The 22,421-nt window shown below is 38.8% G+C and overlaps 1 protein-coding gene across 12 annotated transcripts in view; it reads left to right on the top strand.

Annotated features, from left to right (window-relative positions):
• Positions 1-22,421, top strand: part of OSBPL1A (oxysterol binding protein like 1A) — a 233,268-nt gene that overhangs the window by 79,629 nt on the left and 131,218 nt on the right. For 8 of the 12 annotated variants that reach the window (XM_054460821.2, XM_054460822.2, XM_063653504.1 and 5 more), the window contains 3 exons: positions 534-632; positions 2,803-2,925; positions 11,191-11,272. In XM_054460821.2, the coding sequence (XP_054316796.1) occupies positions 534-632; positions 2,803-2,925; positions 11,191-11,272 (304 nt within the window). The remainder of the gene's footprint in view (positions 1-533; positions 633-2,802; positions 2,926-11,190; positions 11,273-22,421) is intronic. The other 4 variants (XM_063653505.1, XM_054460823.2, XM_063653508.1 and 1 more) reach the window with 1 other exon arrangement.

Below are 22,421 nucleotides of genomic sequence, written 5' to 3'. Positions count from 1 at the left end.
TGATTTTTCACAAAACATTTTGCAACCTCTGGCATAAATGGCTTAAAATCCTTTTCGTGCCAAATTTTTATTTTAAAACCCATAATTATCTCTGATCCATCTTACTCTCTTTCCCTTTGCTCCTTCTTTATCAACCTTATCTACTGCTGATTATTTTATACTCAGCTCAAACAAAAAGGTAAGGCGAGGGGTATGAATAAAAAATGGAAACTGTGGTAGCTAAATGATTTTATAACCCAAGTGCATATTAAGTTATACTTAAGAAAGGATAAAAGTAAAACGACAAACCTGATGAACCATAGTATTTATGTTGAGTAACTAAGAAGTTGAGAGCCAGACTCGACATAGATAAACTACAGTGCATTTGACACTCCCACTGTAATCTATTTTTTTCCAATTTTTATCTATCGGTACTTAAGTGTTCAACTGGGTATCCTTAAGTCATGTCACTACTTTAAATTTTATGTATAGATAATTTTAGGGTCCTCTTTTATGTGAATGAATGTTGTCTTACTGACTTCTTTATATCCAAGGTAAAATCCACTGATAGCTGCCTCTTCTTTATTAAATGCTTTGATGACACCATTCATGGCTTCCGGGTTCCTAAGAATAGCCTTCAACAGTCAAGAGAGGTAATCTTATGGATTCATGTATCTTTCCTAAAACTTACACAACAATAAAAGACACGGAGAATATAACATAAGTTCAGTGGTAACATTCAAAATCTTGTTGATTGTACTTTTTATTTTTTTTTTAATTTTTATTTATTTATTTTTTTGAGACAGAGTCTCACTCTGTAGCCCAAGCTGGAGTGCAGTGGCGCAATCTCAGCTCACTGCAACCTCTGCCTCCCAAGCTCAAGTGATTCTCATGCCTCAGCCTCCTGAGTAGCTGGGACTACAGGTGCATGCCAATATGCCTGGCTAATTTTTTTTGTATTTTAGCAGAGACGGGGTTTCACCACATTGCCCAGGGTAGTCTCAAACTCCTGAGCTCAGGCGATCCACCCGCCTTGGCCTCCCAAAGTACTGGGATTACAGGCGTGAGCCACTGTGCCTGGCCTGATTGTACTTTTTAAATGAAGCTTTTAAAATTTGGTACATGAATTAGTTCTTTATCAACATGTACCTGCAGGTATTTTCTGTTCATAATTTGTTTTTCAATTTTAATTCTCTGAATGTAAGGGACATCCTTTTAATGTAAATGACAGGTCTATGCCTTAACTTATAGGTGAGGAAACTAAAGATTGTAAGATTGAAGTGATTTCCCAAGGCCAGGCAGCTTGTGAGTGACAGAACCTGGACTACAAGCCAGGCGTTCTGACACTCATTACAATGGAGACTCAGCCTTCCTAGTGATAAATTAAACAATAGCAGCAAGCTAGAAAATTGGGATTTACTTGACCAATACTTATGGTGCAGTCACTTAATGGACTATCCCTATTCTTTTTTTTTTTTTTTTTTTGGAGACAGAGTCGCTCTGTTGCCCAGGCTTGAGTGCAGTGGTGGGATCTCGGCTCATTGCAACCTCTGCCTCCCTGGTTCAAGCGATTCTCCTGCCTCTGCCTCCTGAGTAGCTGGGATTACAGGTGCATGCCACCATGCCTGGCTAATTTTTGTGTTTTTAGTAGAGACAGGGTTTCACCACGTTCGTCAGGCTGGTCTCGAACTCCTGACCTTGTGATCCGCCCACCTCAGCCTCCCAAAGTGTTGGGATTACAGGCATGAGCCACCGCGCCTGGCCCTTTTCTTTTTCTTTTATTTATGTATTTATTTATTTATTTATTTAGAGATAGAGCCTCCCTTGCTCTGTCACCCAGTGCTGGAGTGCACTGGTGTGAACTTGACTCACTGCAACCTCTGCCTTTCTGGTTCAAGCAATTCTCCTGCCTCAGCCTCCCGAGCAGCTGGGATTACAGGCATGTACCACCATGCCTGGATAATTTTTGTATTTTTAGTAGAGATGGGGTTTCACCATGTTGGCCAGGCTGGTCTCGAACGTGATCCGCCCACCTTGCCCTCCCAAAGTGCTGGGATTACAGGCGTGAGCCACCGCGGCAGGCCTATTCTTATTCTTTTAAATCAAAGCAGTGTTCACAGACATATCTTGATTTTTTGGTAAACTATGTAAGAGGTTAAAATAATCTGTTTTCCAAAGTGGTAAACTTTGGCCCTGCAAAGAACCCTAAACAATCTAACTCATGACTCTCCCAACATTTCATAAAATGGTAAGATTTGACCCTGAGTATAATGTAAGAAAATGAGGAAAAAGTAAGATAGGGTATTTTTAGGCCTTTTTGTGAAATCACTGTTATTTTAAAAATATAGTAAAAGTTAAAGCATCAGGGCAAGTATTGGCTGTTTTAATATGACCTTAGTTTCTTGTGCTTCTAATTTGAGTGTAAGTTAGTAAAATTGTGTATCTGGATCCATTACTATATAGTAACTTATTCTGTTAAGTTATAAAATTACAGGTTCTCAATATTGAAAACAAGAACCTTTAATTTTAAGTGACAAAGTTTTCTCCCATTATTTAATTTCTGTAATGTGTTTGAATATTAACATTCATGAATGTGTAAACTTATAGATGATATTTTTTAAAGTACTAGGAAAAGCTTTTATCCAGACATATCATGGACAAGAGACCCACATTGCTGTTTCATTACTGGTTGCTTTGCTTTCCTTTCTGAGGCCATAATATTTATTTCACTAGGTAAATTTTATGCTTATCAGATCATTGTAATATTATCTCTTTGAAATAAAAATGCTTTTCACTCTCATTTAAACCCTTGCATGAGTTCAGGACTGGCTGGAAGCAATAGAAGAACATTCTGCTTACAGCACTCACTACTGTTCGCAGGACCAGCTGACTGATGAGGAGGAGGAAGATACGGTTTCTGCTGTAGACTTGAAGAAATCCTTAGAGGTAAATAGGAAAATGTAACCTGACCTTTATAGCTATCTATGTCATACAGGTTTTATCAAGAACTTTTTTCTTTAAGATATAAGGTTTTGAAATTATGATTTCTGACAACAATAGAAATAGTACTGTTCTTCACTGAGTTGCATTGTGTTGGTAGCTTATGTCTGTCATGGTAATACTATCAAATGCCTTTGTAGATACGCTCTGATGAGATGGACATGTGCCTTAAAGGCACTGTACTTTTTTAGGTGAAACTTTTTACATTGCTGTTAACAGACTGTCATTCTGTTTGAAAGTTGCTGCCAGGATGGGGAGCATGCATAGCTTGACTTGATGCCCTTCATAACTGCAGATTTCAGAGTTTAAATAATGCAACCGTAGTGATACCTTTCCTGGCCGGTAGGTTTGCTTTAAAAGCACTTGTAATCTGTAGCTTGGTTGCTAAGAGATAAGGTAAAGCATCAATAATGAATGGAGAAGTTTTCTGAAGTGACACCAGTGCCTTATCCCTAGAGGAATATCAGCATAGGTAATTGAAATGAAATAGGTGTTTTGAGGGGTCATCAATTTTCTGGCTATATCTTTTATTTACATCTTGTATCTAAAAGAATGGGAATTGAGTTTGGAAGAATTAGAACTATGGAATGATGATGAGTTTCAGTCTGAATAATTATGTCAGGATATATGAATTTGCCTACTAAATTTATTTTTTTGTCTTTATAAATTAATGAGTTGGTGGCAAGATTTGAATGTTTCTAGTTCAACTTTAATGAAGTTAAATTCCCCAATACCTATGGAGTTTTATCAATTTAGGGACCTATACATTTAAATATAAAAGGTATTTTGACTCTTTCAATCCCTAATCTTAATTTATGATGGAACATTAAAGAATTTGAACTCTCCCACGTTTGTCGAAGACATTCCCCAGAATTGATGACAACTCCTTTACCATACTACCTCTAGTTTAAAGCCTAATGTGTATGTGAGAACCATAAACAAAATTTTCAGATCAGTGAACTTTGCAAAAGTAACATCTACTGCAGCATATAAGTAACATTAAAACTAGGAAAATATGGAAGATTTAAATACATATGGCCAAAATTACATTAAACAAGTAAAAAAATAAAACGATGCTAAATATTTTAACTTTTAGTTGGTATTCCCTAATTGAAAAGAAGTCCTTCCCTATTTACCTATAGTTAGTAAGAGGTAAATGATAAAACCTGGAAGGATTTACAAAGCATACTAATATCTTTCCTAGGATTATGATAATTTTAAAAGTTTTTAAATGGAAGTTACAGGTAAAATAAAAGCATACTAACTTACATACCATTAAAAAGATTTCTTCTTTTGTGTTTGCTTTCTTTTTTCTTTTTTTTTTTTTTTTTTTGAGATGGAGTCTCGCTGTGTCGCCCAGGCTGGAGTGCAGTGGTGCCATCTCGGCTCACTGCAAGCTCCACCTCCTGGGTTCACGCCATTCTCCTGCCTCAGCCTCCCGAGTAGCTGAGACTACAGGCGCCCGCCACTGCACCTGGCTAATTTTTTTTGTATTTTTAGTAGAGACAGGGTTTCACCGCGTTAGCCAGGATGGTCTTGATCTCCTGACCTTGTGATCCACCAGCCTTGGCCTCCCAAAGTGCCGGGATTATAGACATAAGCCACCACACCCCGGCAAGATTTCTTCTTTAGCATAATTTTCAAATTTTCAGGTCATCAACCTCGACTATATCTTTCAGTTTATTCCTTAATGTTTTGTTCACATGTTAACTTTAAAACCGTGAAGGTTTTGCCTTTTAGATTTTATTGCACCTAAAGTTAATGAGAGTTTTAGCACTATAGTGTTAAGCACTTTTAGGTTTTGCATGTTCCTCTCCAACAGAGTTTGAATGCTAATTCTGTAAATCTTTTTTTTCTTCTTTTCTTTTTTTTTTTTGAGACGGAGTCTTGCTCTGTTGCACAGGCTGGAGTGCAGTGGTGCGATCACAGCTCACTGCAACTTCCGCCTCCCGGGTTCAAGCGATCTTCTCGTCTCAGCCTCCTGAGTAGCTGGGATTACAGGCACACAACACTACGCCCGGCTAAGTTTTATAATTTTAGTAGAGACGGGGTTTCACCATGTAGGCCAGGCTGGTCTCAAGCTCCTGACCTCAAGTGATCCTCCCGCTTCAGCCTCCCAAAGTGCTCAGATTACAGGCATGAGCCACCAAGCCTGGCCAATGCTGTGAATCTTGATTCTGTCTCAACATCTGGAGACTGGTTCAAAATAGGTAAAATCCGAAATGAGCTTTGAAGTGTGTTGAATTATAGCTTGTCAGTAGACTGGCTCCAGGATGCCCTTCATTCTTGAGTTCTTAAGTTCCAGTGAAATTCAAGGGCCAATTTATGGAAAGGTCTATTGTTGATACCTATAGACATTCTAAGGGGAATTAGGCATTCTAGGACTGATACACTCTAAAATCATCTGAATTAACAACAAAACTGATTTTATTTCCTTAACATGCTTTTGGATTCGTACACAGACCTGTAAGAAATGAGGGAAAGGCTGAGGTGGGAGGCTCACTTGTGCCCAAGGGTTTGAGTTCAGCCTGGGCAATATAGTGAGTCCCTGTCTCTTAGAAAGAAAGAGAGAGAGAGTGAGTCAGTTTTTCAGCATAAACATTTTTTGGTAAACATTTCTTATGCAATATGATTGTATAAGACAAGTTCTAGAATTATTGACCTCATGGTTGTTGTAATAGCAACTTGAAAATATTTCAGAAATAAAAATTAGAAATTAGTCAAGCACAGTATTGGTATAGAACTGCACTGTCCAATATGATAGCTATTAGCTATCCTGTGGCTATTTACACATTTGGCTATTTACATTTAAATTAATTACAATTTAAAAATTCAGTTATTCAGCTCGGTACAGTGGCTCACGCCTGTAATCCCAGCACTTTGGGAGACTGCGGTGGGTGGACCACTTGAGGTCAGGAGTTTGAGAACAGCCTGGCCAACATGGTGAAACTCTGTCTCTACTAAAAATACAAAAATTAGCCAGACATGGTGGCGGGCACCTGTAGTCCCAGCTACTCGGGAGGCTGAGGCAAGAGAATTGCTTGAACCCGGTGGGGCAGGGCACACAGGTTGCAGTGAGCTGAGATTGTGCTACTGCACTCCAGTCTGGGCGAGAGTGAGACAACTAAAAAAAAAATTCAGTTATTCATTTTAACTATATTTAACTACATATTAGCCACATTTCAAGTGCTCAGTAGCCACATGTGGCTACCACAACAGACAGCAAAGATACAGAATATTTCCAGCATCATAGAAAGTTCTATTGGACAGTGCTGGGATAGGCTCTTAGAGGCTCTGGGTGGTACTAGCAAAGTGGGGGTTTTATTTGTTGAAGATGTCTTGATTCTGTAGGATCTGAACTGTTTCTGTGTTACAAGAAGTGATGAGCAGGCCAGGCACGGTGTCTCACACCTGTAATCCCAGTACTTTGGGAGGCTGAGGTAGGTAGATTGCTTGAGCCCAGGAGTTCGAGACTATCTGGGCAACATGGCGAATCCCCTCAAATTTTTTTTTTTTTTTTTTAAATTTTGAGGCTGAAGTTGCAGCAAGCTGTGGTCACACCACTGCACTCCAGTCTGGGCAACATGGCAAAACCCTGTCTCTACTAAAAATACAAAAATTAGCTGGACATGGTGGCCCATATCTGTAGTCCCAGCTACTTAGGAGGCTGAGGTGTGAGGATCACCTGAGCCCAGGAGGTGGAGGTTGCAGTGAGCCAAGATCACACCACTGCACTCCAGCCTGGGTGACAGAGTGAGACCCTGTCTCAAAAAAAAAAAAAAAAAAAAAAAAAAGTAATGAGCAGATGATGCTCGAGTTTAATGGAATGAGAAAATAATATAAAGCTTTTCTGATTTAAGAATAAATGATTCCCGAGGCAGGCAGATCACATGAGGCCAGGAGTTCGAGACAAGCCTAGCCAACATGGTGAAATCCTGCCTCTAAAAATACAAAAATTAGCCAGCATGGTGGTGCACGTCTGTAATCCCAACTGCACAGGAGCCTGAGGCACGAGAATCGCTTGAACCTGCGAGGGCGGAGGTTGCAGTGAGCTGAGATCGTACCACTGCACTCCAGCATGGGCAATAGGGTGATAGAGCCAGCCTCTCTCAAAAACAACAACAAAAAAAGAATAACTGATTCTCAACTAAAATAAACGTGCAGAAAGTTGCATGTACATCCACGTGGAGCTAATAAAGATTGGTACATCCATGCAAGAATGAGGCAGATGTATATATGCTGATATATTGAAGATATACAGTTAAGTGAAAAGGACAATGCATAAAATGATGTACCAAATATGATACTACTTGGGAGGAAAAAAAACAGGGATGTACATGTAAATATTTGTGTAGACTTAGATCATTCAGGAAAGATGAGAAATTAGCACTTGTTGCTCTGCAGCTGAGAAAGGTGCAAAATAAGATTGCCAGGTGTGTGAAGGAAAATTACTTTTCTCTCTATATCCTTTTGTTTTTTTGTTTTTTATTTTTACTTTATGTAAATACATATTGCAAAGTGAAACCATAAGAAAGTTACAAAGCAGGGGCCTAATCATTGCCAGATGTCAGAAAGAATAAATGTGGGGTTGACTTAGGAAAGATGGAGTATGGGTTATTATTTTTTTCTTTTTGAGACAGGATCTCACTTTGTCATCCAGGCTGGAGTACAGTGGTGTGATCACAGCTTACTGCAGCATTGACCACCTGGGGTCAAGTGATCCTCCTGCCTCAGCTTCTTAAGTAGCTGGGACTATAGGCATGTGCCACCAAGCCTGGGTAATTTTTTCGTTGTTGTTGTTGTTGTTGTTGTTTGTTTTTTTTTTTGTAGAGATTAGGTCTCGTTATGTTGCAAGGAAGGTCTCGAAATGCTGGGCTCAAGTGATTCTTTTGCCTCAGCCTCCCCAAGTGCTGGGATTACATGTGTGAGCCACCACGCCTGGCCAGAGTATGGGGCTATCTTTGAAGTGGATTTGGCTGGAGTTAGGAAGACTTAGAGATAAGTGCTATGGCACCACTACTTGTAATAGCGGCCATTTTCTGCAAAGAAGAAAGTGATCAGAGTTTGACAATCTATTATTTTTAAAGTTTGAATTAATATTGAAATATAATGTTTGCAGAAAAAAGGAATTAACTTTATGTCTTCAATTTGATGTATTCTGACAAATGTATATTGTCTGTGTAACCACCACTCCTATCAAGATAGAGAACATTTTTATTATGTCAAAATGTTGTTCCCTTGCTGCTCTTCCCAGATAATACCCTCCACTTCCATCTCTGACAACCACTGACCTAATGACACTGATATAATGACAATGTCATTATAAGCATGATCAGTTTTCCTGTTCTAGAATTTCATGTAAATGGAATCATACAGTATGTGCTCTTAGGTGTCTTTTTTCACTGTAATGTTGTGTGTATTAGTAGTTTATTCATTTTTATTGCTGAGTTGTGGCAATCTGCTTCTGTGCTTAATTAACCAAATGTGGATTTTCTGCAGCAAATAGCCTGGAATTAATTACTTCTCTACTAGCCTATGTATTCCTCTCTAGCTATTCACCCCCTTGATATGCATTTTCAAGCTGCCCTGTAGGTTAGGGATCATAAGGTAATTTAACATCAGCTTAACTCATGCAAAACCAACAGCTAAAATTTTGGTTTCTAAGCAGGAGACCTGTGTTGTAAATGTGGCTCAGCTGCTCACCTGGGGTAACTTCTGATCCTCTAGGCCCCTGTATCAATGGGTTTAATCCTTGTTCTTGTGTGCTTTGTCCAGATAACTTGGACAAAGTTAAAATACTGTTAAACTTTAGGTATTATAACATTGCTCATAGTGAGATTCCATTTATGTAGAATAAATAAATAGAAATTAAAACTTAAAAGGAGTCCCTGTGTTAGTTTGTTCTCATGCTGCTAATAAAGACATAACCCCCGACTGGGTAATTTATAAAGGAAAGAGGTTTAATTGATTCACAGTTCCACATGGCTGGAGAGGCCTCACAATCTTGGCGGAAGGTAAAGGAGGAGCAAAGGCATGTCTTACATGGCAGCAGGCAAGAGAGCTTTTGCAGGGGAACTCCCCTTTATAAAATCATCAGATCCTATGCGACTTGTTCACTATCATGAGAACAGCACAGGAAAAGCCCACCCCCATGATTCAATTACCTCCCACCGGGTTCCTCCCACAAAACATGGGGATTATTGGAGCTACAATTCAAGGTGAGATTTGGGTGGGGACACAGCCAAATCATATCAGTTCCTGACGTAATGTCAATGGCATAGAAGTCAAAAATGAGAAACCATGTTGGACTCTGCAAAATATTAAGAAGAATTAACTTTCATAAATTGATTTTTAGTTTTTCAAAATATAACTAGTAGCAACTAAGCAAATGGGAGACCATATTATGTTTTATTATATTAATAACCTCTGTTCTTTTTAGTATCTTTTAGTATCGATTAAAAAGCACTAAGTTGTTTAGAACAGAAGACATACTTTGTACCCAACTTAAAACAGTATGTGTAGATTGGATCTTCTCCAGCTGACCTGTTATGTACCCTTTAAAACAAGTAAATCATCGATCAAGGAAACTTTTTAGTAACTGTTAGATGGAAATATGATTCAAGGGAAGATAAATATGATTCATGTATTTGAAGATGATGCTACAGAAGGTGTTTCCTGCCTTTAATTATAACTTCAGGAAAACTATCCTGTTTATTACAGATACATAGTCTGCAATTGAAGCCATTGCTTACTTTTATGCCTCTAGCTTACTTTCATCATAGAAAGGAAAAGATAAGACAGTATCATTGACTTGCACATAAGCAGAGTATTAAATATGTATACAGCAAGAATGATGATTTTCTATTAATAAATCATGAGTGATGCATTTGGTTGCAGTGCATGTTTCGGTGCCTCTAGATAAACTTTTTCCCTGCCCCTCAACCTGTATTCACAGGCTGTGTCTGGAAAAATTATCAGGCATATATGGTGTTTTAAATTGCATGGTGTAGGTATTCTCCCCCTGCTCCCGACCAAGTGAGCAACATAGGTGTTGTTAGAGCCCTCAAAACAAAGGAGAATAATAAAAATTTTGAAGAGACCATTGCCTGTCACTAATGTGATAACATGACTAATTGTACTGTGGTTGAGTTGAGCTCTGTAAGCACTAAAATATTTATAAGGTCAAATAGGAGAAAAGAGTATTTACCTATGCCACCTTGACATACTGATCTATAGTAAGTTTGATTTTGGGGGTGCAAAATGTTTTGTGATGGGCTAGCTGAGATTAAGAGTACAAAGTAGGGAAGTTTCATAAGGCTAAATATATTACTCTACCTAAAAGAATGCGATTCTATTGTTTATAAGGTCAAGATTCTCAGAATAAATATTTTCTATTTTGATAACCAAGCAAATTTACAATGATAATTTTCTTGCTTATTCTTCCCACCTCTTTAAAGGGAAATGATATATAAAACTACCTTCAAAATGACATTTTTCATATGATAAATGGATTTGACTGATCTTTCATTTTAGATTTCTAAATCTGCACTAAGATGGGATGTAACTTTCATCAAGAAATTCTGTATTTATGTTTTTTTGCCTTTAGGGATCTAAAAATGTAGAACTTTCAAATTACAAGGAAGAATGCTTTCTATAATTGACTTTACCTTATTTTCAGAAGCTTTGACACACTAAGAAAATGTCCTTTTTGGTTTGATGATGTGGGGGCTGTATGCACTTAGATTGCTGAACGAGAATCAGCTTGTGGTTTCCAAATGTTAGGACCATCTGGATTTTTTTTTTTGAACAAAACAGTTTTTAAAATATATTTTTAAGGAATGCATTTTATAATTTCTTGATGAATTTCATCAGGCCTACTAAAAGTGCTAATAAATCAGAGAATTATAATTCCTCAGATACACATGGCATAATGAGATAGTAATAGTAATGGATGCAATTGTATGGTATCTACACAACAGATGTTGAATGTATTTAAAACTTAAAATTATTTATTTTTACTTTATACTTGATTAAATGTTATATTCAGTTTACAAGGAAATTTTCTCTCACCTTTTTTTTCTCTGTAAGGCATATGTCTCTATTATGGTATATCAATCTGTGTACTGAAAGTTTTGATAGAAACATTAAAGCATAAGTAATGTAAAACTCTTTTATTAGTTTGTTTTAATTTTGTCTTTTCTTTTTTTGCAGAAAGCACAGTCATGCCAACAGCGACTAGATAGGGAAATTTCCAACTTTCTCAAAATGATTAAGGAGTGTGACATGGCTAAAGGTAAAAAGACAAGCACTGTCCCTACAATCACTCTTTAACACATAGGTATTGACCTGTTGTAGTTTTGTTTGACTTCAATTTTAAACAGTTTTTGGTTTTGAATTAAGAGTTACATTTGATAAAACTATTTTGAAACTTTAAAAGGGCAATTTAAAGTTTCTACTCACAGAGGATGCTTGCTTTAGAGATTAATAATGTTTTTATCCTCTTAAAAAAAGAAAGATAAATTTAAAGTTAATGTTTTTGGCCTGTAAATTAATTTTGGCTGCAGAATGAGAATTCTGCTTATGAATCCCAGAAGACTTGGGTTTTGGAGTCAGAATGTCTAAAGCTTGAGGCCGGGCGCAGTGGCTCATGCCTGTAATCCCAGTACTTTGTGAGGCCAAGGCATGTGTATCACTTGAGGTCAGGAGTTCGAGACTGGCCTCGCCAACATGGTGAAACCCTGTCTCTACTAAAAGTACAAAAATTAGCCGGGTGTGGTGGCATGCGCTTGTAATCCCAGCTACTCAGGAGGCTGAGGCAGGAGAATCGTTTGAGCCTAGGAGACAGAGGTTGCAGTGAGCCGAGAATGTGCCGGTGCACCCTAGCCTGGGCGACAGAGCAAGACTCTGTCTCTCTCTCACTCAAACACACACACATACACACACACACACACACACACACACACACACACACACAGAGAATGTCTTAGGCTTGAATCCTTACTCTTCCACTTACTGGCTGTTACTTCGAAAAACACTTTTAACTCTTGCGAGCTTCAGTGCCCTCATCCATAAAATAAAGAAGTTGGTTGTTTCAGGCCTTGGCCTTTTATGCTTCTATAAATGTATATATGATCTTGTGTAGCTAATTATTAATCTTCCTTTCAGTAATAACTTTTTATGTTTTCATTCTCTATTATGAGTTATCAAGAGTTGACTATACATAGCCTACAAGGCTGGGCACTGTGGCTCACACTTGTAATCCTAGCACTTTGGGAGGCTGAAGCGGTGGATCACCTGAGGTCAGGAGTTCAAGACCAGCATGGTCAAATGGTGAAACTCCGTTTCTACTAAAGATACAAAAATTAGCTGGGCATGGTGGCACGTGCCTGTAACCATCTACTCAAGAGGCTGAGGCAGAATTGCTTGAACCCAAAAGGCGGATATTGCAGTGACCCGAGATCGTGCCACTGCACTCCAGCCTGGGCAACAGAGGGACTTTGTCTCAAAAAAAAAGAAAAATAAATAGCCTACAAATCAAACTTAAGTATTGAGAAAAAGGTGCCTATTCCTGTGTAAATTAAAAAATTATGGTTCTTAAACTCTTAACAGATGCTTAGACTTTAGCCATGATGCATATATAAATGACTTCACTAAAGTATAAATGATGTAGTTATTTGTGAGTTTATATAAACTTTTTTTTTTTTTTTTTTTTTTTTTTCGAGATGGAGTTTTGTTCTGCCTCCCAGGCTGGAGTGCAGTGGTGCGATCTCGGCTCACTGCAAGCTCCGCCTCCCGTGTTCATGCCATTCTCCTGCCTCAGCCTCCCAAGTAGCTGGGACTACAAGTGCCCGCCACCATGCCCGGCTAATTTTTTTTTTTTTTGTATTTTTAGTAGAGACAGGGTTTCACTGTGTTAGCCAGGATGGTCTCGATCTCCTGACCTCGTGATCTGCCTGCCTTGGCCTCTCAAAGTGCTGGGATTACAGGCGTGAGCCACCACGCCCGGCCATGATTAACTATTTTAATCATGTGTTAGTTTCCTTTAGTCGACTCCAAGATTCAGTTTCTATATTTCCAGGGAATGTGAGGAAATGTTAATATTAGAGTAAATGGACCTTAAGTATTCTGTATCTGTCCAAGTGTACCTATGGCATCTCTTTACTTCAGTTGAACAAACATATATTTTTATCAGCAGTTATAGCCTTGGGAAGGGCAGTGGTTAGGTTATTTTGATTATTAGTTGCAGGCTGGAATATTATATTACTTAGCACTGTTCATTCTCAATGGACTTTAAGATAATAACGGTGTCATATTAGGTACAATTCACAAAACAAAATTCACACATGTGAAGTGTACAATTCAGTAGTTTTACTCTATTCACAGAGTTATGCAACTATGACTGTCAATGAGCTTTTAAAACACATCAAGAACTACCAAAAAGTAGGGAGATTTAAAAGATGTAGAAACATTTTAAAGATGTAGAAAAGCACAACCATTCAAAGATGTACAAAAAGTCCAGTGATATGAAATATGAAGATTAATTCATTTAACCTGGACCACATCAATAAATTATATCAGAATTAGAATTACAACCAAATTAAGTTTTAAAAAGAATCTTGAGTCAAATCTCTTGTTTCAGATTGCCTGTATGACATGCCATTCGTAATGATGGTATGCATATCTGTATTAGCAATGATTGAGCAGATAATTAATCCAACTTGGAGAAACTGAGAAGAAATCAACATTGTTTAGAGATATGCATAATATTGATACTACAAAAGAGATAATTAAGAACATTTTCTGAAAAATCAGTACAGATAAACTGCATTTTACATAAATAATAAGTAAATAGGGTTAAGATGATTTGATGAATGGAATTGGAGAGTTGAATGTAATTGAGCCTGCCCTTACTGTCAAGGGTTTGTACAGGATAGTCTTTTACCTGCCATGTGTTTTATTAAAGAAAACTGATATTAGCCAGGCATGGTGGTGCACACCTATAGTCCCAGGAGGGTGAGGCTGAGGTGAGAGGCTGACGTGGTAGGATGGCTTGAGCCCATGAGGCAGAGGTTGCAGTGAGTCAAGGTCATGTGATTGCACTCCAGCCTGGGTGGCAGAGCCAGATCCTGTATTGAGAGAGAGAGAGAGAGAGAGAGAGAGAGAGAGAGAGAGAGAGAGAGAGAAACTGACTGATAGATAGGTATTCTGCTCCAAACTTCTTACATAGTCTGCCAGTGACTTCTCAAGATAAAAAACAAAAATGTTTGTGGACAGAATCCGGAGCTTACAGTTGTAATTGTTAGTTGACTTACATTTTGGTACAAAATTGCATTAACTTTAAGACCCAGATCCCTTCCTTCTTACTTCAATTTCTGCCATACTTGTTGAGCTCTATATCCCCTCAAATCCAGATTGCTGCAGCAGCCTGCCCTTTAGTCCCTGCATTCCATCCTTGAGGGTAGTTGAATCAGAAGCCTTTAAGGAACCTTCTAACTCAGATTCTGTAAAGTACTGCATTATTGCTGCCAGATTAATTTTTTGTAAAGGTACTTTTTGGATCATAATTTTCTACGTTGAGAATCTTTTATAAATCCTTGCAACTAGAGAATAGAATGCAGACTTATCTGGGCATTTAAAGATTTTCATAGTCTGGCCACAGCCTAATTTTCCAGCGTTATTTTCAGTTATTCTCTCCCATGAGTCCTAGAAGCACCCTTGACCAAACGTTGTGTCTTTGATCGGAAATGCTCTCTATTGAAATATACCTTTTATTTTCTTGAGTGGACCTTAAACCTAATTTTTGTCTGAATGAATATCAGAGTTTCTGTATATAGTGTTGAGAACACATAATTCAATGTTCAAGAATGTAGTATTGAAATTTTTACTATTTTATCTTTATGAAAAGCCTGGTTGCAAAAACAAAATCACCTAAAGTAATGAAATTTTGGAAGACTTCCTGAAGGCCATGTTATCAATCCATTCTTCCATACATCCTTAAATGTACCATTGTGTATCCAGTTTTTGTCTAGTATAAATAATAGTTTTGTGCATTTATATTTGATCACAGTAACTTAGGATTCTTAGGATGGGATTAGTGGGTGAAAATGTATGAATATTTTTGAGACTGTTGATACATATAGTTAAATTGCCAAAAAAGATATGTTACTTTACATGCCAACTTTTAATACATATACTATATTGCATCTTACTAAATGTGTATAGTGAATACTTGGTTAAATAAATTAGAAGGACTTCACTTATCTAAAATAAAAAATCCTTTATAAGTTACCTGATGCTCTTGTCTCACAGCTCTTAGAATTCTTTCCTTCATGTTGACTTTAGATAGCCTGATGATTAATGGTAGACTTCTTAGCAGAAACCTTATAAGCTGGAAGGGATTGGGGTCCTGTCTTTAACCTCCTTAGACAGAATAACTGTCAGTCAAACTTTTTTTTGTATCCAGAAAACTTTTTTTTTTTGTATCCAGAAAAACTAAGTTTTATAAATGAAGGAGAAATGAAGTCATTTTCAGACAAATAAACGCTATGTGAATTTGCTACTACCAAACCAGCACTGCAAGAAATGCCAAAAGGAGTTCTAAATTGTGAAACAAAAGCTCAATATGTACCAAAATAGAACTGGTTGGAAGCATAAAACTCACAGAGCCTATAAAACAATAACACAATGAAAAAAAACAAAGTATCTAGGTATTGACTAACAGGATGAATAGAACAGTACCTCACATCTCAATATTAACATTGAACATAAATGTCCTAAATGCTCTACTTAAAAGATACAAAATGGCAGAACAGATAAAAAAAATCACAAACCAAATATCTTCTGTCTTCAGGAGACTTGCCTAACACATAAGGATTCATATAAACTCAAGGTAAAGGGGTGGAAAAAGATATTCCACGCAAATGAAAGCCAAAAGCAGGCAGGAGTAGCTATTTTTACATCAGACAAACAGACTTTAAAGCAATAACAGTTAAAAAAAGGCAAAGAAGGTCATTACATAATGATAAAAGGATCAATCCAAGAAGAAGATATTACAGTCCTAAACTTTACATCCACATAACACTGGAGCTCCCAGATTTATAAAACAATTACTACTAGACCTAAGAAATGAGATAGACAGCAACATGGTAATAGTGGGAACTTCAGTATTCCTCCACTGACAGCACTAGGCAGATCGAGACAGAAAGTCAACAAAGAAACAATGGCCTTAAACTACACTGTGGAACAATGGACTGAACAGATATTTAAAGAACATTCTGTTACAGGAAAGGGGTCCCAATCTAGACCCTAAGAGAGAGTTCTTGGATCTCATGCAAGAAAGATTTCAGGGCGGCCAGGCATGGTGGCTCATGCCTGTAATCCCAGCACTTTGGGAGGCCAAGGTGGCTGGAACACGAGGTCCAGAGATCGAGACCATCCTGGCTAACACAGTGAAACCCTGTCTCTACTAAAAATACGAAAAATTAGCCGGGCGCGGTGGCACGCGCCTATAGTCCCAGCTACTGGGGGGCTGAGGAAGGAGAATCGCTTGAACCCGGGGGGCGGAGGTTGCAGTGAGCCAAGATCGCACCACTGCACTCCATCCTGGGCGACAGAGCAAGAAAGAATTCAGGGCAAGTCCACAGTGCAAAATGAAAACAAGTTTATTAAGAAAGTAAAGGAATAAAAGAATGGCTACTCCATAGACAGAGCAGCCCTGAGGGCTGCTGATTGCCCATTTTTATGGTTATTTCTTGATGATATGCTAAACAAGGGATGGATTATTCATGCCTCCCCTTTTTAGACCATATAGGGTAACTTCCTGATGTTGCCATGGTATGTGTAAACTGTCATGGCATTGTTGGGAGTGCAGCAGTGAGGACGACCAGAGGTCACTCTGGTCGCCAGTTTGGTTTTGGTGGGTTTTGGCCGGCTCCTTTACTGCAACCTGTTTTATCAGCAAGGTCTTTATGACCTGTATTTTGTGCTGACCTCCTATCAGTGACTTAGAATGCCTTATCCATCTGGGAATGCAGCCCAGTAGGTTTCAGCCTCATTTTACCCAGCTCCTGTTTAAGATGGAGTTGTTCTGGTTCACACGTCTCTGACAATTCTACCTAGCAATTGCAGAATATACATTCTTCTCATTAGCACGTGGAACATTCTCCAAGATAGAACACATGATAGGCTGTAAAACAAGTCTCAATAAATTTAAGAAAATTGAAGTAATATCAAATATCTTCTCAGACCACAGGGGAATAAAACTAGAAATCAACTCCAAAAGGAATGCTCAGAACTATGTAATTACATGGAAATTAAATAATATGTTTCTGAATGATTTTTGAGTTAACAAATCAAGATGGAAATTAAAAAATTCTTTGAAATGAGTGATAATACTGACACAAGTTATCAAAACCTCTGGGATAGAGCAAAAGCAGTGCTAAGAGGAAAGTACATAGTGTTTAATGCCTGCATTAAAAAGTCAGAAAGAGCACAAATTGACAAGCTAGTGTCACAAAAAATACAAAAGATAAATGAAACAAAAAACTGGTTCTTTGAAAAGATAAACAAAATTGATAGACCATTAGTGAGATTACCGAAGAAAAGATGAGAGAAGATCCAAATAAGCTTAATTAGAAATGAAACAGGAGACATTACAACCAAAACCACAGAAATACAAAAGATCATTTGAAACTATTATGAAAACCTTTACATGCACAAACTAAAAAATTTAGAGGAAATAGATAAATTCCTGGAAACACAACCCTCCCAGATTAAGCCAGGAAAAAACAAACCCTGAGCAGACCAATAATAAGCAGTTAGATTGAATCAGTAATTTAAAAATTGCCAACAAAAAAAGCCCATGACCAGATGGATTCACAGCTGAATTCTACTGGAATTCAAAGAATTGGTAACAATCCTACTGAAACCATTCCAAAAGAAAGAGAAAGAAGGAATCCTCCCTAAATCATTTTATGAAGCCAGTATCACCCTAATACCAAAACCAGAGAAGGACACAACAAACAAGGAAAACTACAGACCAATATCCCTGATGAACATAGGTGCAAAAATCCTCAAAAAAATACTAGCTAATTGAATCCAAGAGCATATCAGAAAGATAATACACCATAATCAGGTGGGTTTTGTTCCAGGGATGCAGGGATGCTTTAATATATGCAAGTCAATAAATATGATATATCACAAACAAAAGTAAAAACCATGTGATCATCTCAGTAGATGCAGAAAAAGCATTTGATAAAATCCAGCATCCCTTTATGTTAAAAACTCTTAATAAACTAGGCATAGAAGGGGCTTACCTCAAAATAATAAAAGCCATATATGACAAACCCATAGCCAACATCATACTGAACAGGGAAAAATTGAAAGCATTCCCTCTAAGAACTGAAATAAGAAAAGGATGCCCACTTTTACCACTTCCTATTCAACGTAGTACTGGAAGTCCTAGCCAGAGCAGTCAGTTAAGAGAAAGAAATAAAGGGCATCTATGTGGAAAAGAGAAGGTCAAACTAGTGTTGTTTGCCAATGATATGATCACGCACCTAGAAAACCCTAAAGACTCATCCAAAAGACTCCTAGATCTCATAAACAAATTCAATAACGTCTCAGGTTATGAAATCATTGTATACAAATCAGTAGCACAGCTGTACAGCAACAGTGACCAAGCTGAGAATCAAATCAAGAAGTCAATCCCTTTTACAACTGTTGCAAAAAAATAAAATACATAGGAATGTGCTTAGCCAAGGAGGTGAAAGCTCTCTACAAGGAAAACTACAAAACACTGCTGAAAGAAATCATAGATGACACAAATAAATGGAAACATATCTCATGCTCATGGATGGGAAGAATCAATATTGTGAAAATGACCGTACTGCCCAAAGCAATTTACAGATGCAATGCAATTCCCATCAAAATACCATCACGATTTTTCACAGAACTAGAAAAAAAATCTTAAAATTCATATGGAACCCCAAAAGAACCTGAATAGCCAAAGTAATACTAAGAAAAAAGAACAAATCTGGAGGTATCACATTATTGGACTTTGAATTATATTGCAGGGCTCTAGGTACCAAAAACATCACGGTTACTGTTATGGAAAAAAAAAAAAAAGGCTCTTAGACCAGTGAAACAGAATAGAGAACCCAGAAATAAAACCAAATATTATATAGCCAACTGATCTTTGACAAAGCATACAAAAACATAAATTGGGGAAAGGACGGCCTATTCAATTTATATATTTGAAAAAACATAAATTGGGGAAAGGACAGCCTATTCAATTTATATTTCCCCAAAATAGGCTATCTTTTCCCCAGTTTATGTGCTGGGATAATTGGCAAGCCACATGTAGAAGAATGAAACTGGATCCCCATCTCTACCTTATATAAAAATCAACTCAAGATGGATCAAAGACTTAATTCTAAGACCCGAAAGCATAATAATTCTAGAAGATAATATTGGGAAAACTCTTCTGGACATTGGCCTAGGCAAAAAATTCATGACTAAGACCGCAAAAGCAAGTACAACAAAAATAAATAAATGGAACCTAATTAAACTAAAAAGCCTCTGCACAGAAAAAGAAATAATCAGCAGAATAAATAGACAACCAGAGAATGAGAGAAAATATTTGCAAACTATGCATCCAACAAAGGACTAATATCCGAAATCTGCAAGGAACTCAAACAAATCAGCAAGAAAAATACAAATAATCCCATCAAAAAGTGGGCAAAAGACATGAATAGATGTTTTTCAAAAGAAGATATACAATTGACCAACAAACATGAAAAAATGCTCAACAGCACTAATCATCATGGAAATGGAAATTCAAACCACAAAGAGATACCATCTTACTCCTACAGGAATGGCCATAATGAAAAAGTCAGAAAACAATAGATGTTGGTGTGGATTTGGTGAAAAGGGAACACTTTTACACTGCTGGTGGGAATGTAAATTAGTACAACCTCTGTGGAGAACAGTATGGAGATTCCTTAAAGAACTAAAAGTAGATCTACTATTTGATCCAACAGTCCCACTGCTGGTATCTACCCAAAGGAAAAGAAGTCATTATATGAAAAAGACACATGCACATCCATGTTCACAGCAGCACAATTCACAATTGCAAAAGATGTGGGACCAACCTAAGTGCCTATCAACCAATGAATGGATAAAGAAAATGTGGTATTTATACAACGTGGATACTACTCAGCCACAAAAAGGAATGAAATAATGTCTTCTGCAGCAACTTGGATGGAGCTGGAGGCCATTATTCTAAGTGAAATAACTCAGGAATGGAAAAACCAAAAACCATTTGTTCTCATTTATAAGTGGGAGCTAAGCTTTGAGGATGCAGAGACTTACAGAGTGATATGGTCTTTAGGGACTGGGAAGGAAAGAGTCTGGAGGAGAAATTAAAATCTACATATTGGACCCGGCACAGTGGCTCACGCCTGTAATCCCAGCACTTTGGGAGGCCGAGTCGGGCGGATCACCTGAGGTCAGGAGTTCGAGACCAGTCTGGCCAACATGGTGAAACCACGTCTCTACTAAAAAAATACAAAAATTAGCCGGGCCTGGTGGCAGGTACCTGTAATCCCCGCTACTCAGGAGGCTGAGACAGGAGAATCGCTTGAATCCAGAAGGAGGAGGTTGCAGTGAGCCGAGATCGCACCACTGCACTCCAGCCTGGGCAACAGAGCAAGACTCCATCTCAACAACAACAAAAACAATCACATATTGGATGCAGTGTACACTGCTCAGGTGATGGGTGCACTAAAATCTTAGACTTCTCCACTAAAGAACTTATGCATGTAACCAAACACCACCTGTTCCCCCAAAACTATTGAAATATAAAAACAAAATAGTCGAACTCAAGAAAATAAAACTGAAAAAAAAAATCTGAAAGGAAAAGCACTTCTATTTAGCCTACTTAAAACTGTTTCCTCAAAATCTGGGCTTTGAGTAAACAAACTTACCACTTTCTCTGTTGCCATCTGGTCCAAGCCACCATTGCTTCTCACGTGGACATTTGAAAACCTCCCTGCTGTCCCCAGATTTCACCCTTCCCCCTACAGCTTCTGCCCCAAATCCTCCCAAAATGTCAGTGGATTGACGTCCTTTGCCGGAAACATCCAGTGGCTTCCAGATCTTCTCGCTTGGAGTGAGAGACAGAGTCCTTCCAATGACCTGCAGAGCCTTCCACCTTCTGTCTCTCAGCCCGTCACCTCCCAGTTCCCTTTCTGGCTCCTCTCCAGCCTCATTGGCCGGGCCTACGCCTGCCAGGGGCCTTTCGTGTGCTGCTCCCTCTTCTGGAAGGCTTTTCTCCTGAGTGACGTAGTCACTCTCTCCCTTCCTTCCCTAGGCCTTTCTTCAACAGATGTCTGCACACAGAGGCTTTTCCTGGCCTCCTGCGCTAGTTTGCTCCTCCTCGTCTGCTCTGTCCTGCTTTGTGTACTGCAGCCTCATCCCTGGGGCTTCTTGGCCCTCCGACTTGTGACTGGATTTAGCAAATGGGAGGCTCTGTCCGGAGACCCGCTGAGGGACGCGAGGGGAAGTCGTTTCAGGGCTTTATCTCCATTCCCTCCAGCCGGACTGTGGTTCCGCAGTGCTGCCGGGTTCCTCTACCTGGCCACTGGCCTGATCTAGACTCCAGCTCTTGCTGGGCTTAGCAATACTGTCCTCTCCCCTTTCCCCTCTCCGGGCCAGGATGGTAACTGTGCCCTGCACGCCAGTCTCTGTTACTTCAACCCTCCTCACCTTTGTGAGCAATCTCTTTTTCAAATTCTTCTCAGTTAACATTTTTCTTTTCTTTTCTTTTTTTGAGACGGGAGTCCCTCTCTGTCGCCTAGGCTGGAGGCAGTGGTGCGATCTTGGCTCACTGCAACCTCCGCCCCCAGGTTCAAGCGATTCTCCTGCCTCAGCCTCCTGAGTAGCTGGGACCACAGGCGTGAGCCACCACGCCCGGCTAATTTTTATATTTTTAGTAGAGACGGAGTTTCACCCTCTTGGGCAGGCTGGCCTTGAACTCCTGACCTCAAGTGATCCACCAGCTTCAGCCTCCCAAAGTGCTGGGATTACAGGCGTGAGCCACTATGCCCGGACCTCAGTTACCTTTGAGCAGGCCAGCTCTTCCCTGGTGAGACCCTTAGCTGATAACTCATCCTCTGTGAAGTTCACCTCCCCTCAGCACTTGTTAACCCCCCTCTACCTTGCTGTAGTTTCTCTTTTTTACTTATCAGACTTCCTATGAGTGTGTGTAGATTGTCTGCCTTTCCCACCAGGGTATAAACTTTAGGGCAGGGATTTTTACCTGTTTGCTGATTATCTTTGGTACCTCAACAAAACTTGGCATGTAATGGGGGTCTCTCTCTCCTCTCTCTCTCTCTCGCCGTCTCTCTTTCTCTCTCTCTCTCTCTGTGTGATGAATGAGTGAG

This window comes from Pongo pygmaeus, chromosome 17 (genome assembly GCF_028885625.2).
Source record: "Pongo pygmaeus isolate AG05252 chromosome 17, NHGRI_mPonPyg2-v2.0_pri, whole genome shotgun sequence".
In the NCBI taxonomy this organism is placed as follows: Eukaryota; Metazoa; Chordata; class Mammalia; order Primates; family Hominidae; genus Pongo; species Pongo pygmaeus.
Note: the sequence above shows the minus strand (reverse complement) of the source record. Positions and strands in the feature narration are given on the sequence as shown.